This window comes from Vulpes vulpes, chromosome 3, assembly GCF_048418805.1.
Source record: "Vulpes vulpes isolate BD-2025 chromosome 3, VulVul3, whole genome shotgun sequence".
NCBI classification, from domain to species: Eukaryota; Metazoa; Chordata; class Mammalia; order Carnivora; family Canidae; genus Vulpes; species Vulpes vulpes.
In genome coordinates, this window is record NC_132782.1 from 113,286,968 (window position 1) to 113,304,215 (window position 17,248).

Genomic DNA, 17,248 nt, shown 5'->3' on the forward strand with positions numbered 1-17,248 from the left:
GAGTTTCTCAATAACCAGTGTTGTTGAGATAATTGCAAGATGCATTTCGGCAACAACCATAAGGAAATTGTGGCGGGGGGGATGGGGGGAGGTTTATTACTTTAGGACCAGGAAATTATACAACACACCTGGGGCCAGGCAGCGAAGTCTCTGGGAGGGAGAGATTCTGAGCTTGGAAAGGCAGGTTCACAGGCTGAGGGTTCTGCTTTTGTTGGGGTCCAGGATGCAGGCTTAGGGTTTCATGACCTTGTTCTTATTGCTGGATTTAAAATGTAAGAGCAGGAATTTAAAGCTGGGGGTGGTGGTGGAGAGGGATGGACAAGTGGCCCAAGTGGTCAGTTACTCAGATCAACTAAACTCTCTAAGACAGAGGAGCCTCAGTTGGGGGACGTGGCCTGGCTTCTTAGTGCGGCTGGAAATGTGTTTGAGATAGCTTGCTTGCTTGCTTACTTTCTCTTTTAAAAATTTATTTATTTATTCATTTTTAATTTTTAATTTATTTTTATTTTTAATTTTTTGCCGGGAATGCCACTGTGAAACAGAGGCTTTAGCAATCAAAGCTGAAGTCACGCACCAGCATTACTAAACCAAACCCAACCAAACCAAAACAACTGCCGGGACTTAAACTACAGAAGCCTTTAGGTTTTCCGCATCTTTTTTTTTTTTTTTTAAGATTTTATTTATTAAAAAAAAAAAAAGATTTTATTTATTCATAGGCACAGAGAGAGAGGGGCAGAGACACAGACAGAGGGAGAAGCAGGCTCTATGCAGGGAGCCTGATATGGAACTTGATCCGGGGTCTCCAGGATCACACCCCAGGCTGCAGGCCACGCCAAACCGCTGCGCCACCGGGGCTGCCTTCCTCATCTTTTTGTATTATGAAATTGTGCCAACACTGTACTTGGGAGCCCGTGAGGTGACTCTGTGGGCCCCCAGCCAGCAGCTCCCAAGTGGCTCTGGGGGTTCCACAGTGCGGGGCTAAGTTGTGGCCAGGTAGGGGAAGCCACTTTGTATTTCCTAATTTTGTAATTTTTAAGTGATGGGATTTGGCTGATCTTTTACCTTTCAGTGTTTTATCCCAGGAATTTTTTTTTTTTAAGATTTTATTTCTTTGAGAGAGAGCACGAGTTGGGAGTGGGTGGGAGTGGCAGGGAGAGGGAGAAGCAGGTTCCTGCTGAGCAGTGAGCCCCATGTGAGACTCGATCCCAGGACCCCGGGACCATGCCCTAAGCCACCCAGGCATCCCCATTTCCTAACATTTTTAAATAAAAAAAGTGCCAAGCCTAGTAGAAATAATTGATCTGGATTTTCATAAAACAATCCTTAAAAAATAGCTACTTTTATTTCATTTTATTTATTTTTTTAGTAATCTCTACACCCAACATGGGACTCCCAACTCACCTCCTAGAGATCAAGAGGTGCATGCTCTTCCAACTGAGCAAGCCAGGTGTCCCTAAACTAATTGCTTTGATTTTATTTATCTTTTTACTTTTTTTTTAAGATGTATTTGAGAGCATTTGAATGTGCACGCATGAGCGGGGCGGGGGTGGGGGCCTGCAGAAGGACAGAGAGAGAGAATCCTCCAGCAGATTCCCCCACTGAAGGCGGAGCCCCACACAGGGCTGGAGTGCCAGGACCCTGAGATCACAACCTGAACCGAAACCAAGGGCCAGACACTCCACTGATTGAGCCACCCAGGTGTCACAAGTTATTGCTTTTGAAGCTGTAGAAAAATCCCAAATCTGTAGAAAGTGTCCTCTCCAAGAAGGAGGGAGGGGGGCCGGGCACAGCACTGACAGGGCCAGTATGTGCTGCACAAAGGCTGCTGAGTACATAAAGGAGACAATACCCCAGATGCTGCGGACTGGGACTGTCCCTGTGGCCCATGGCAGGCCTTCCCTCGTCAGGCTCCATTAAAATTAAAAACCTTCATGCATGAAAGGATACTATCAAAACACAAGAAACATCCCACAGAATGGGAAGAAACATACATAAGGAACTCTTAAAACTCAATAGCAAAAAAACCCAACCCAATTTTTAAAAAGGGACGAAAAACCTGAATAGACATTTCTCCAAGAAAGATATCAAATGAACAAAAAACACATGAAAAGAGGCTCTGGGTCCTCAGAAAAATGCAAATCAAAACTACAATGAGATAGTACTTCTCATCCACTAACATGGCTGGAATAAAAAAGGCAGATAACAAGTGTTGGCGAGGATGTGGAGCATTGGAACCCTTGTCCACTGCTGGTGGGGATGTGAAATGGTGCAGCCTCCTTTGGAAAGTGTGGCAAGTTCCTCAAAAAGCTTAAATGTAGGGGCAGCCCCGGTGGCGCAGCAGTTTAGCGCCGCCTGCAGCCCAGGGTGCGATCCTGGAGACCCAGGATTGAGTCCCATGTCGGGCTCCCTGCATGGAGCCTGCCTCTCTCTCTCTGAATGAATGAATGAATGAATGAATGAATGAATAAATAAATAAATAAATAAATAAGTCTTTAAAAAAAAAAGTTTAAACGTAGAGTTACATATGACCCAGCAATCCTAATCCTAGGTGCACACCCAAGAAAAGAAAAACATATGTCCACACACCAAGTTGTATACCAACATTCACAGCAGCATTATTCACAATAGCCCAAGTGTGGAAACCTAAATGCCCATCAACGAACGAATGGATAAACACAATGTGGTCTATCCATGCAATGGAATACGTTCCGCCACGAAAAAGAGGAGATTCTGACATTTGCTACAACATGGAGAAACCTTGAAAACATGATGCTAAGTGCAATAAGCCAAACACAAAAGAAGAAATATTGTGTGATTCCATGCTTGGGATACCTAGAACAGGCACATTTATAGGAACAGAAAATAGAATAGAGGTTACTGGGGGTGGGAGAAGGAGGAAGAAAGGAGTCATTGTTTTGTTTTTTTTTAAACATTTATTTATTTATTCATGACAGACATAGAGAGAGAGAGGCAGAGAGGCAGAGACACAGGAGGAGGGACAAGCAGGCTCCATGACGGGAGCCCGACGTGGGACTCGATCCCGGAACTCCAGGGTCGTGCCCTGGGCCAAAGGCAGGCACCAAACCGCTGAGCCACCCAGGGATCCCCAGGAGTTATTGTTAATGGGGACAACGTTTCAGTTGGGGTGATGAAAAAGTTCTGGAAATGAATGGTGGTGATGGCTGCAAAACACTGGACACTAATGGTGAAAATGGTACATGTTATGTACATTTTACCACTACATTGAAATACCATTCCTCACATCAGATTAGCAGGAAATGGAAAGTATAGCAAACCCACTTTGTTGGAGAGGCTGTGGGAAAGCAGGCCTTCTCCTATTTTCCTCGTGGAACAAATCTATCATTACCAACAATACTACAGGTTTTTACCTTTAAAAAATATTCATTTATTTATTTATTTTTAAAATTTTTTATGATAGTCACAGAGAGAGAGAGAGAGAGAGAGAGAGAGAGACAGAGACACAGGCAGAGGGAGAAGCAGGCTCCATGCACCAGAAGCCCGACGTGGGATTCAATCCTGGGTCTCCAGGATGGCGCCCTGGGCCAAAAGCAGGCGCCAAACCACTGCGCCACCCAGGGATCCCAAAAATATTTATTTTTTAAAAATATTTTATTTATTTATTCATGAGAGACAGAGAGAGAGAGAGAGAAACAGAGACAGAGAGAGCGGAAGAGACACAGGCAGAGGGAGAAGCAGGCTCCATGCAGGGAGCCTGATGCGGAACTCAATCCCAGGACTCTGGGATCGGGCCCTGAACTAAAAGCAGACGCTCAACCGCTGAGCCACCCAAGCATCCCTAAAAATTATTTATTTATTTTACTGCTCAGGTCTGCTCAACCGCTCTTCCTCCCACTGGCCAAGAGAGAGAGAGGAAGGGGGGAGGGCAGAGAGTGTATGAGTGTGTGCGCAGGAGGGGGGCAGAAGGTCTGAGAGAGAAGCCGGCTCCCCGCTGAGGGCCAAGCCTACTGCTGGGCTCAATCTCATGACCCTGAGAACTCCTTGTGAGCTGAAATCAAGAGTCGGATATCCAACCCACTGAGCCACCCAGGCGCCCCATGTGTCTTTACCATTTGCCTTAGCAATCCTAATTCTGGAATTACCTTGAAGGTACACCCTCAACAATATGAAAATACCTCTGACCTTGTTATTCACTGCAGCTTGGTTTGTGATTATAAAATATTGCAAACAATTTAGACGTTCATACACAGAGAAGAGTGATTGAACAAAAGTCCATTCATACATCTCTGTGAACTGATGTGGAATGATTTCCAGGCTCTGTTGCTAAGTGAAAAAGGGAAGTGTGAAGGAGTATCTATAATGTGCTACCTTTGTATATAGAGGAAGGGGAATTAAGATGTACATTTGCCTCTTCACCTGAGCAAAGAGAAACCTAGGAAAGAAAACCCAGAGAGGATTGAGACCAATTTCAGAAGGTAGTTGGCAGAAATTGCATGGAGAGAGGGAATGGGAGAAGCCATTTCTCTGAATAGACCTTCCTGTGCAGACCCGCCTACTGGAACTATGTTATTGTTTCACATTTAAAAAATAAAGTAAAATAAAATCTTCAAGGATGGCAAGAAAAATCCTAAAATTTAATACAAACAGAAATAAATGAACCGAAGCATTGTTTCAAGTAAATAATACACTCAAGGGTGAGAAAAAAATAAAACTGGTAACTCAAGTAACTTCTGAATATAGTCTTTAGAGCATATTCCCCCAGGGCAAAGACAAAAAGAACTCCAAAGAAACATTTACCTCTAATTGATAAGCTTCCCTGCCCCTCCAAGTATAAATGAACAATTCTGAAGCTTCTCTTTGGGATTCTAGCATACTGAGCACATAAATAAAGGAAGCCAAGTCCCTCCGGGTCAGACAAAGGAGTTACAAATACTGAGTGGGGAAGAGAAGGAAGCCTACAGGATTGGGTTGGAATTAGAGTCTGTAAACTCACGCTTATTCGCATCCTTCCACGTTCCAGCTCTGTCCTCCAAGAAGGCCTAGAAGAAATGATGCCCCAGTAATGCTAATTGTGCAGCAAGGAAACCATGCTGACTGCCCTTCGGAAACACATCAACTCTGGAAAGTATGTACCTCTTCGTGTTATGCGCTGAGAACACAGCATCACTTCCATGGTCTCTCTTGGCCAACGTGTGCGACCCCAGTCAAAAACAGAACGAAACATAAGACAGACCCAACTTTAGGGATGTCCTACGAAAAATGGCAATGTCATGAATTACCAAGAACTAGAACTGTTCCAGATTAAAGAAGTCTGAAAAAGATGGGACAACTGAATGCCAGGCATGCACGGTTTTTTTTTTTTTTTAATTTTATTTATTTATGATAGGCACACAGTGAGAGAGAGAGAGAAGCAGAGGCATAGGCAGAGGGAGAGGGAGAAGCAGGCTCCATGCACCGGGAGCCCGATGTGGGATTCGATCCCGGGGTCTCCAGGATCACGCCCCGGGCCAAAGGCAGGCGCCAAACCGCTGCGCCACCCAGGGATCCCGGCATGCACGGTTTTGAACCTTGTCTTACTAGGAAAGATTTATTGGAACCACTAACAATGCTTCAGTAAGACCCGCAGATTGTGGGAATCCCTGGGTGGCGCAGCGATTTAGCACCTGCCTTTAGCCCAGGGCATGATCCTGGAGTCCCAGGATCGAGTCCCATGTCGGGCATCCCTGCATGGAGCCTGCTTCTTTCTCTCTCTTTCATAAAAAAAAAAAAAAAAAAAAAAAAGACAGACCCGCAGATTATGTATTGTTTCAGCCAGCTTTTCCAGATTCGGAAAGCCAGGCTGTGGATACGTAAGGGGTTCACTGTTCTCCGCGGGCGGTTGTTACGAACACCAAATCAAATGAGACTCACATACAGGATTCAGCATAAAATACTGGGTAAGGGCAGCCGGGGTGGCTCAGTGGTTTAGCACCGCCTTGGGCCCAGGGAGTGATCCTGGAGACTCGAGATGAGTCCCACGTCGAGCTCCCTGCGTGGAGCCTGCTTCTCCCTCTGCCTGTCTCTGCTTCTCTGTCTCTCATGAATAAATTAAATCTTAAAAAAAAAAAAAACCGCACAAAAACATTGGGTAAATACAAGGATCATCGCTGGGAAGTGTCTCACCGCACCCTGCACTCCAGAAACCCCAGCGCAGGTGCATAGGGTCCCCTGGGTCGCCGGGAGGGTCCTGCTGGAGGCTCGTGGTTCCGGTCCAGCCCCTGAGCTCCGGGGCAGGTTAAAGAAGAAATCTGCGAACAGCCAGCACAATGCCCCAGCACAAGGCCCTGAAGGCTAAGGGCCTGCCACTGCCTGCGGGGCGCCAGAGGTCACGACCCCGGGCACCGCCAAGGGCGAGCCCAAGGTCGGCCGAGCCTGGCCGCTGTCCGCTCTCCTTGGAGACAGCGGCTGGAGAAACGGACTTTAAGTCGGTAACGGGAGACCTGCCCTCCCGTGCGGGGTGAGCAACCAAGGGTGTTTGTGACATTTCCGCCGTGCCCGGCGAGCCTGTCCAGGTTCCGGAGGAGAGCGCAGCCTGGCCACCGGCCTCCTCAGCCGGAGCCACCGGTACGGGCCGGCTCAGCGCCGGGTGCAGCGGCCTGCGGGCGGTCCAGGCCTACGCAGCTGCCGCGGCCTTCGGCTTGGGCCCTGCCCTGCGCCTGACGCTGGGCTCAGAAGCTAGGGGCGTGCCCGCTGCCTGGGGGCTGCGGGGGGCTTCTCTCGGGGGCTGAAAGCCGAGGGCGACGCGGCCGCGGGAACGCCCCGCGAAGCCCGCGCTCACATGGGAGCAGCTATGTCGCTGGGCTCGCACCATCAACTCCAAACATGGGGAGATAAAATGGCGGCCGCGTCCCTGGCTAAGCCACATACGGGTCCCCCGGCACGCATGACCTACAACTCCCACAGTGCTCTGCGTCGAAAGTGGGAGGGCGGGGAGCGCGCTAGCGACCCTCGATGTGGCGCTTAGGCCCTGTGCCCCGCCCCGCTCCCGGCGGAAACCCTCTGGAATACGTGGCCCTCTTCGGGCCGCTTGCCCGCCCTTCGTCGCACTGGCCGAAGGGATTTGTAGTTCCTTGGCAGTGGAGTTGACCCTCCCTCGGGCCTTAAGAAACTACAGTTCCCGGTGTGGCTTCGGCGCCTGCGCACTATGCCGCAGAACGTACTACGGTTCCCGACAGGCCCTGCGCCGCGCGCGCGGGTGCGTGCTGACGCGATTAGTTGGTCGTGCTGACGTGCAGCGCGGCCCAGGCGGGGTGCGAGTGGCGCAGTCGGAGCCCGCTGCGGCCCCTGAGGAAGCGAGGAGGCGTCGGTCTCGGCTGAAGCAGGCGGGCGGACCGGCGAGGCGAGGCGGCAACTCCAGGCCCCGAGGGACTCGGGAGCTTAAGCAGCGGCAGCACCTCTCCCCCTCGGAGGCGGCGGGCGGAGGCGGCGGCGGCGGCGGGTGAGAGGGTGAGGGAGCGCGCGAGCCGGGTGGGGGAGGGGCGGCGGCCCCCGGCGCGAGGCCAAAGCGCGCGGAGAACGGTCCAGGCCGCCGCGCGCACGCGCGCTCGCCGCTCCTAGCTCACGCGGACGCTCTCGCTCGCCTGCCTCCCCTCCCCCCCCGGGCTGCGTTCGGTTCCCGTCGCGCGCGGGCTTTTACTGCCCTCCCCTCCCCCATGGCAACGGCTCGCGCCGCCGACTGCTCTCGGGTTCGCGCGCGCTCTCGGCGGGGAGGTGGGGAGCGCGCGCCTCGGCTTCTCGCCTCCCCCACGCGTGCGGCCGAGGAGGCCCTCCTGCGGCTGCCCCTTCCGACATTTTGTCGGTGGGGAGGCGGCGGCGGGGGCCAGTTCCCCGATCGCTTCCCCCGAGCCCCTCCGGCCTCCGGGCCCTCCTGCGGGCCTGCGGTCCGGCGCAGAGTCGCCCAGACTCCCGGGCGCCGCGCAGCCTCCTCCCCCATGCCTCAAGGCCGAAAATAGGCCTCGGCAGCCCGGCCGCTGCTGGGAGGCCCGGGACGAGGTGCCCGCGCGTCGGGCCGCGAAGCGCTAGGCAGAGGGGCGCTGCAAACCTTGTTCCCTCTGCTTTTTTTTTTTTTTTTTTAAGACGTTCGGCCCAGGTACGTAAAGGCAGACTGGGTCTCTCTTAATTCTTTTTTTCATTTTTCACTCTATAATCGTTTTCTCAAAAGTTTTGTTAAAGCCGAGGAGGCCGTTGGAGCCCTTCCTTGGGAAGGAATCGCTGGGCGCCGTTTCAGGCATTATTTGGCACCCAACTCTCGGAGGCTTCGTTTCCACTCACGCTTATCTAAGATGTCGTCTGGACCAGAAATTCGGAGACAGTGTTGTGTTTTAAGTGTGTGCCATTAGTTTTTCTTCTTGAACTAATATTTCAAACTTTCTGGGTTCCATAGTGTCCTCCGAGCCACCGAAATGCCCCCTCTCCGCGCTTACCTATGTCCATTTTCCTGCACGTCTACCTCCTTGTTTTTGGTGCGTTGTCTTCAGTATCTTAGTATTGAATTTCCAGGTTGCTTTCTAACGCTTTGTTAGGCATTGTGATAAATTTCCCAACAAAAGAAATACTCTGTTGTCTTGCTTTGCAGCTTATTTTTACTCTGACTTTAGCTTGAGTAACTTTTGTGCTCTCCCAGTCTGTGGATCCCACTTAAGAATGCCTGTTTTATTATAAAGTTACTTTTTTTGGTTATTTCTCTGTGTTGATGTTCCCCTTAGGTTCTTCCTTTTAGTGTTTTGAGGACTGCCTCTGAAGCTGTGTGATGGGGGGGGGGGGGGGGCTTGTTCTCTAAAAGTTCTACATTTCGTTGTGTTTTAATACTCTTTTCTCAGCAGCTACTGGTTTTTTCTCCTAATGGAGTGGGAGGATTTTTGTGTGAGGTGGTATGGAAGTGTGGGTGAATGGTTAAGCTGAAGAATTAATTGCATGTCAGAAGCGTTCTTTAGGGGAGGCAGAAATTAGGTGGGGTTTAGAGAAAGAGACCTAGGTTTAGAGTAGGGAGGATTGGGATTTGAGAAAATGAAGTGAGGATTGGAAGGTAGAGAAAGTGATTTGTGCTGTAAGGAGATTTTTCAATTTTTTTGTGCATGTTTACTTGCCTTTCCTAGATTTAGCTTTGTCTCTCCTTTACCTTAGTAAGGCCTTTTTTTTTCCCCCCCAAGCTTTCTTGAGTCTGCTAATGGGATTGGGCAGGGATCCAGCCTTTAGAGTTTGGGGATAGAGGTACAAGCAGTTCTGGAATTCGGCAATTTTTCTTCCATTCACTGTCTCCCCATACTTATGTTTTTGTTTGTTTTAGTATATTTTTCCAGGTGTTTGTATACTTTTAAAAAAATTTTTAGAATTTTAAAAATAAGTTTTTTATCCATTTTTATCTCTTTAATTAATTTTATTTATTTTTTGGGTTTCATTCTTGGGGTAATTTTTCCTCATTTATGCTCTGTGAAGCTGTCTTCGACAGGATAAGATGAGGGAAGAAATAAAGCATACATAGTAGGGAAAATAAATAGAATATGCGTAACTAAGCGATCTAACCAGAAGAATGGGGGTTTGAGGGTTCTTTGGAACAGGTTGAGAAAATAGAACTTGGTAGGAGGCATGGAGATAACATGAAAGGGATAAGACAGGGCTGGAGCAGAAACTCTTGGAAGTGAGACACAGAGGATTGCCAGGGACAGCTGACAGTTTGAGGTTAGTGAAGATGGGTATAAAGTGTGAGGGGGCTTCTGAATAAGTTGAGGGCAAGGAATGTAGAGAGTACAGGGTAGTTGGAGCAGAGGAGGCTGATTTGATGTGTTCAGAGCATTGAGTTGAGAACAGATGATGTGTAAAAGCTAACGAGATTTGGGTGAGCTGCAGATCATGTAAGAAATCCTATTGGGAAGGAAATAAAAGGAATACGTTATTAGGTGGGGTAGTTAATAGGAGCTTATAATATTTGGAATCAAAGAAATGGTCTCTTTTGGGAGGTAAAGAAGAAGAGGATTCTGTATTCAGGCTTCATATGTTTATGATAGACGTGCTGGCTTTTATTCTTGAGTGTGAGGCTGCACAGGACACTTGGTTTGTGTCAGAACCAATTAGTCCACAGTTCAAATATGTAGGTTTTGTTTTTGTATCGGGGTGGTCTGAAGTTTTCGGGTCAGTTTTTAGAAGAACCTTTGAACTTGGACTGTGGGCCTTTAGGTGACACAGATCCATGGTGGTGGTTGTGCCGTGTTGGAAGATCCTAGTCAGTTAACAGATGTTTGGGATTAGATTAGTTGGTGGAGACGTCACTTGTGCTTATTGGGGCCAAAGGAGAATAAAGAGATAGTGTGGAGAAACTTGGGAGAAATAGGTTTCTTGTTGTTTTTTTTTGTTTGTTTGTTTGTTTTTGTTTTTTTTTAGGGTAGAAAAGAACATTTAGGCGCAAACAAATGGGAATAGTTCTTGCATTTTGGGGGGAAAGGGCTGTAAGCGTAGATGTCATTCAATGGAAAGTATAGGAAAGGTAAGGAAGGGTTTTTGTTAGGAGACCAGGAGTATTATGCAGCTAAAGGAGGTGTAATGTGGAGATTCATGTTGAAATAGGGATGAAGGAGAACAGGGATTTGGGTGGTGGTTAGTTTGGGGTCAGGGCCCTGACCCGTGTTTCCCCGCTCCCCTTCAGGAGCGGTGGTGCCCCCCCTCCCCCGGGCACAGGGCCATGTACAACGGGATCGGGCTGCCGACGCCCCGGGGCAGCGGCACCAACGGCTACGTCCAGCGCAACCTGTCCCTGGTGCGGGGCCGCCGGGGTGAGCGGCCTGACTACAAGGGAGAGGAGGAACTGCGGCGCCTGGAGGCTGCCCTGGTGAAGCGGCCTAATCCTGACATCCTGGACCACGAGCGCAAGCGGCGCGTGGAGCTGCGATGCCTCGAGCTGGAGGAGATGATGGAAGAGCAGGGGTGAGGGGAGGGCTGGGGGAGAGCCAAGCACTGAGTGCAGAGCTGGGGGAATTAGGTGGGATGTAGAGCGCTTAGGGCTGGTTGAAGAGACTTGGAGAGGAGTTGTAGGAGGGGAGGAGGTTAAGGAGTTAGCAAGTGGAAAGGAGTTAAGGGACAGCTGAAAGTGGGAGATGAGGTAACTGCGACAAGAGGAAGCCTGAGGGAGTCTGAATTATTTAGGTGAAGGTACTTGGGGAAAGGGGGGAGCCATTGAGAAACAAAAATGTGCTTTAAGGGGAGAGGTGGGAAAGCAGGTGTCAGGCAAGAGAAGAGCTAAGGTATAAACTGACAGGTGTTGCCATTGGTAGAGAAGAGGAAAGTAAATGGATATAAAGGATTGAGGCCTTGGAAAATATCGAAGGCAGGAAAAGAAGAACTGGAATAATACCTGGATAAGGGGATGATGGGTAGGGAAGTGAAATTTTGGAGCACAATCAGGCAGAAAACCTTTTAGAGCAGTGGTTTTCAAACTTCAGCAGTGGCACCCTTTTTATACAGTGTACCTTACCTTGGAATCTCAGGAAATAGCCTGTTGAAGTTGGGGAGGAACACCTGGAATTCTGCTTAACTTTACTCTTTTGGCCCCTCGAGTGTAGCATGTTTAAAATCCACTGTTCTAGAGGCTTTGGTAAGCAGAGAGAAGAAAGATAATAGCAAGATTTAAGAGAAAGGCCCTTTGGGTAACAGTGAGTGAAGTTTTATGTGTGCATGGAAAGGAAAGGGATTCTCCTGGGAATGAGGAAACTAAACTTGGGACTGGGGAAAGTGCCTAGTCAAGCTTTAACCTTGAAGGGATTTGTTCTTTAGGTACGAGGAACAGCAAATTCAGGAAAAAGTGGCTACCTTTCGACTCATGTTGCTGGAGAAGGATGTGAACCCTGGGGGCAAGGAAGAGACCCCAGGACAGAGGCCAGCGTGAGTGTTTTAATTGTCACTTGTTTCCTCAGAACCCTAAATAGCTGCTTCTGTTGTTGTCTTTTACCTTGTACTCTGTGCCTGCTCTCATGTTCTTTTCCCAGTCTCATTTGGGTGCCTACAGTTATGTGATTATGACTCTGTTCTTTGCTAACTCTTTCTGAGCTTTGCCTTTTTTCCCCTTAGGGTAACTGAGACTCACCAGTTGGCAGAACTGAATGAGAAGAAAAATGAGCGACTCCGTGCTGCCTTTGGCATCAGTGATTCGTATGTGGATGGCAGCTCTTTTGATCCTCAGCGTCGTGCTCGAGAAGCTAAACAACCAGCTCCAGAACCTCCCAAACCTTATAGGTACTCAAAGCCAAGGGACCCATATCAGCTGCTTTTCTTGATTCTAAGCTTTGTTTTTTGTTTCTGTGGGGGTTTCTTGGTTGGGTTTTGGTTTTGTTTTTTTAATCAAGCTGTTCAGATTTTGTTGTTTTGAAGCTAAAATGTCTAAGATCTGTCTTAGTCTTTACTACTCTTTATCTTTCTCCAGCCTTGTCCGGGAATCCAGCAGTTCTCGCTCACCAACCCCAAAGCAAAAGAAGAAAAAAAAGAAGAAAGATAGAGGACGGTAAGTTAGTTGGAAAGTTACTCAATAGCTATTGAACAAATTCTATTTTTCTTTCTGGAAATAAGGAGTTCTTGCTTTTAGGAAGGAGGTAAGAATTGTCAGATAAGGAAGAGGGAGGTACTGTTCTTTATTTATTTTTAAGATTTTACTTATTCATGACAGAAACACAGAGAGACAGAGACGCAGGCAGAGGGAGAAGCGGGCTCCCTGCAAGGAGCCTGATGTGGGACTCTATCCCGGACCCCGGGATCATGCCCTGAGCCAAAGGCTGAGCCAACCAGGCGTCCTGGGAGTTACCATTCAGATTTCAGTTGGAGGAAAAATATGTATGTTTCTTGAGTGGGAAAGGGTTGATTCTGCAGTTTTGCCAACTGAGAACTAGCTAGCAATATCTTAAATTGGATTTTCTTTTTCATTTTGAGATTTATTGCTTCATAGCAGAGGTACTTAAACTTCTTGGAGAGTAAATAAGTTCTGGGCTTAGGTGTAAGACCATGGTGCTGTTAGTTTTTCTTATTTAGAAGCCTTTGTGGGGATGGATTGTAAGTTATGGAAGGAGCAAAGCAGGATGACTGTTTTTGAACCCATGTTTAGCAGGTCAGAGAGCAGCTCTCCTCGACGAGAAAGGAAGAAGAGCTCTAAGAAGAAGAAACACAGGTATGAGATATAAAGTGGGGTGATTGGAGTATGTGGGGTGATTGGAGAGGCTTGATTGTTCCAGGCATAGGTATTGGTTCATGTTCTTTTTTTTTTTCCCCTCCCCTCTTCCATCCCAACAGGTCAGAGTCGGAATCCAAAAAACGAAAGCATAGGTAAGAGCTTTTTGGGGCATAAGGGGCATAGTGGCACATGGAAAGGTGAGCCAGTTTGGCCTTACCTGTTCTCTAGAGAGCTTCTTGCAGTATAGCTCAATTCCTCCATCTTGGACTGTTAATAATTTCCTGATTCTTTTCATTTCATTCTTGGTTTTATTAATTTTTAAAATGATTATTTTTAATAATCTTTTATTTGGCAGGTCTCCCACTCCAAAGAGCAAACGTAAATCTAAGGACAAGAAGCGGAAGCGGTAAGTGAATTTGTGTGGATTTAAGGGTAATTTGCTTAGGAAGTAGGTGAAGGCTACAGAGTGGGGGATGAGGAGAGTTATGTTCTTGACTAATGGTAAAGGGTTGAGTGATGGATGAGGAGAATTCAGTACAAGTGAGACAGCACTCTGAGTTGTGGCTTTTCTTCAGGTCTCGAAGTACAACACCAGCCCCCAAGAGCCGCCGGGCCCACCGTTCAACGTCTGCTGACTCTGCTTCCTCTTCTGATACTTCTCGCAGTCGGTAAGGGGTGGTCCAGGAGGAAGGGAGGGAGAGGGACTTGTGGGTTAATCAATTTAATATTTATTGAGCGCCCACGGTGTGCTAGGCGCTGCACAGACCATTCGGAAGACACGGTCCCTGCCCTCTAGGAGCTGACAGGCTAAAGCAACAGGATGGACAGACATATACATTTCCCCTTCTCTTTTTTTTTTTTGTTTTTGTTTTTGTTTATTTTGTTATTTTTTTTGTTTTGTTCTGATGTATATGGACTGCCAGAATAGGGGGGGTGGTGGTTTGTTCGTGGTGTCTGGGGGAGGAAGGAATCCTTACCCTGGCTTCCTTAATCGGGGAAGGCTTCCTGAAGGAGGTGGGCTCAGAGGTGAGTTGTGAATGAAGTGGGTAGGGAATGGGCAGGGTGGAGGGTTTGGGGAGGTTGGGGGAGGTGAATAAAGGGGTAGAGGGAGAACATTTCTGGGAACTGTGTTGGGAAGAAAAGGACCAAAGTGAATTGGACTTGAATTTCCATGAGTGAGTTGAGTCTTGTGTGTAACAGAAGGCTTTTTGGAAGAGGGTTTGTACAGTCAGTAAAGGTGGTTGGGAGTTGGGGAGGGGGTTCTCTGTTCTTCCCTGAGCTGATTTCCTTCCTCTTCCCTGCCCTCAATTACCTTCCTCAGGTCTCGAAGTACGGCAGCAAAAACCCATACAACTGCCTTGACTGGGCGAAGTCCTTCCCCCGTTTCAGGGCGTCGAGGGGAGGGAGATGCGCCTTCTAAAGAACCAGGTACCACCAATACAGGGCAGCCTAGCAGCCCAGAGCCCTCTACAAAGCTGCCTAGCAGTCCTCATGAAAACAAAGATAAAGAGAAGGAGGTATGTTTCTGAGTTAATGGATGTTTATTGCGTTGCAGGGTTAGGATGGATGTTTAAAGAGAAGGAAAGAAGTGAATTTGGTTCTTTTTGATCAAGTTCTCTTTTGTATTTACAAATTCTTCAGAATTCTGGTTTTCAGACTGTGCTGGCTATTAATAGGTTTTATGTCATTGTCCTTTAATGTGTTTATATATAGTCTGGGTAAAAGTTTATTTTTTCTAAATTATGTTTAGCTTTACTATCTGTGATATCTAGGCTTTTTTATTTCCTTAAATGCTCGTTTCCAACCCACTGGCTTGCTGCCTGCAATTTGAACACGCTACTATATTTGTGTTTTAAGTATGTGTCATTTTATGGGTATTTTGATTGAGCCTTATTCACAATGTTTTCTTCATAAATTCCATAAATAGTTTTTTACTAAATTCTTAGTTCCTTTTGTTCTTTTTTTCATGTCATCAAGTTTTCTAACTACAGGATGGATCACTTCAAAAATTTAATGTTTTTTTTTTTTTTTTTATATTTAAAGCTCTTATAACTACACCAACCGTAGTCTTATTTACATAAGTCATGTCCTCGAACCTTTGCCTTTGTTTTTTATTTCAGTATTTTTTTTCAAGGGTGAAGTTAGATGCCTCCCACTTTAGGAAATTGCTTTGTTTCTCAATTTAATAAAAGTGCCTTTTTTTTATGTTGCCATGGCACTTTGTTACGGTTGTTAGAAAAATGTCATATGTTAGTTGTTTACGTTGTGTTTTTTCTAGATAATAAGACTTTTAAAGTGATAGCCTGTCCATATTTTCATGTTTTCCCCACTGTCTTTTTATACGGTCTTTCATTAACGAATGACTGCCTGTGGTGAGAAAAAGGACCAGTTGGTGTGATGGGGTGTGTAAGAGGAAAAATTTCATTGGAAAGGGTGTTTGGGGTCTTAATAGGAAGTTCTGGTGCTTATGTTCCTATCCATACTTTCTTTTCCACTCTTAGAAATCTGGAATTCGACCTAGCCCCTCTCCGGAAAGGAGCAGCACAGGCCCAGAACCACCTGCTCCCACTCCGCTCCTTGCTGAGCAACATGGCGGCTCCCCGCAACCCCTTGCAACAACCACCTTAAGTCAGGAGCCAGTGAACCCCCCATCTGAGGGTTCCCCAACCAGGGGCCGTTCACTACCTAAGTCTCCTGAGAAACCTCCCCAGTCTTCTTCAGAGAGCTGCCCACCATCCCCTCAACCTACCAAAGTTTCTCGACATGCCAGCTCTTCCCCTGAAAGTCCTAAACCTGCACCAGCTCCTGGGTCCCGCCGAGAGATTTCTTCTTCTCCCGCATCCAAGAGTCGCTCACATGGCCGGGGAAAGCGGGATAAGTCACATTCTCATACCCCTTCTCGAAGAGTTGGGAGGTCCCGTAGCCCTACTACTACCAAGAGGGGGCGATCTCGGTCTCGAACCCCTACCAAGAGGGGTCATTCTCGGTCCCGGTCCCCTCAGTGGCGTAGGTCCCGGTCTGCACAGAGGTGGGGACGTTCCAGAAGTCCCCAGCGACGTGGCCGCTCTAGGTCTCCTCAGAGACCAGGCTGGTCTAGAAGCAGAAATACCCAGAGAAGAGGTAGGTCTAGATCAGCAAGGCGAGGCAGGTCACACTCTAGATCCCCAGCCACTAGGGGCAGATCACGTTCTAGAACGCCAGCCCGCCGGGCCAGGTCTCGCTCTAGAACACCTGCCAGGCGGAGGTCACGATCCAGAACACCTGCCAGGCGGAGGTCACGCTCTAGAACACCAGCCCGGCGGGGCAGGTCTCGCTCTAGAACACCTGTTAGGCGCAGATCTAGGACTCGGTCTCCAGTACGACGGAGGTCTCGTAGCAGATCACCAGCCAGGAGAAGTGGCAGGTCACGCTCTAGAACCCCAGCCAGACGTGGTCGGTCACGCTCTAGAACCCCAGCCAGAAGAGGGAGATCTCGGTCTAGAACACCTGCAAGACGAGGACGATCTCGGTCTAGGACACCCGCAAGACGAGGACGATCTCGGTCTAGGACACCTGCAAGACGAAGATCTCGTAGTAGAAGTGTAGTTAGACGAGGAAGATCTCACTCTAGAACACCACAAAGAAGAGGCAGATCTGGTTCATCATCAGAACGGAAGAACAAATCCAGGACGTCACAGAGAAGAAGCAGGTCCAACTCAAGCCCAGAAATGAAAAAGTCTCGCATTTCTTCAAGGCGGAGCAGGTCTCTTTCTTCACCACGGTCCAAAGCAAAATCTCGCTTGTCTTTGAGGCGAAGCCTTTCAGGATCATCTCCATGTCCTAAACAAAAGTCTAGGACCCCACCGAGGCGCAGTCGCTCTGGATCATCCCAACCAAAGGCTAAGTCCAGAACACCACCAAGGCGAAGTCGGTCTGGTTCTTCACCTCCTTCTAATCAGAAATCTAAGACACCATCAAGACAGAGTTGTTGCAGTTCATCTCCTCAACCTAAAGTGAAGTCTGGAACACCACCAAGGCAAGGGTCTGTAACAAGTCCCCAGGCAAATGAACAATCTGCAACACCACAAATACAGAGCCGTTCAG

At 48.1% G+C, this 17,248-nt stretch overlaps 1 protein-coding gene across 1 annotated transcript; it reads left to right on the top strand.

Moving 5' to 3' along the window:
- Positions 1 to 6,853: 6,853 nt before the first annotated feature.
- LOC112909153 (uncharacterized) lies at positions 6,854 to 14,596 on the top strand. Its single transcript, XM_072751297.1, has 13 exons — positions 6,854 to 6,936; positions 7,172 to 7,456; positions 8,402 to 8,480; positions 10,658 to 10,935; positions 11,782 to 11,889; positions 12,076 to 12,240; positions 12,428 to 12,505; positions 13,103 to 13,162; positions 13,285 to 13,317; positions 13,521 to 13,571; positions 13,741 to 13,833; positions 13,919 to 14,191; positions 14,487 to 14,596. Exons 1-12 carry the CDS (start codon positions 6,854 to 6,856, stop codon positions 13,959 to 13,961), a joined length of 1,356 nt encoding a protein of 451 aa, XP_072607398.1. The 3' UTR covers positions 13,962 to 14,191; positions 14,487 to 14,596.
- The last annotated feature ends 2,652 nt before the right edge of the window (positions 14,597 to 17,248 follow it).

Coding starts and splice junctions, on each gene's coding strand:
- LOC112909153 (XM_072751297.1), top strand. CDS start 6,854: ATGGCGGCCGCGTCCCTGGCTAAGCCACATACGGGTCCCCCGGCACGC. Junction 6,937..7,171: donor CACAGTGCTCTGCGTCGAAA/GTGGGAGGGCGG, acceptor ACTATGCCGCAG/AACGTACTACGGTTCCCGAC. Junction 13,572..13,740: donor AAGGACAAGAAGCGGAAGCG/GTAAGTGAATTT, acceptor GCTTTTCTTCAG/GTCTCGAAGTACAACACCAG.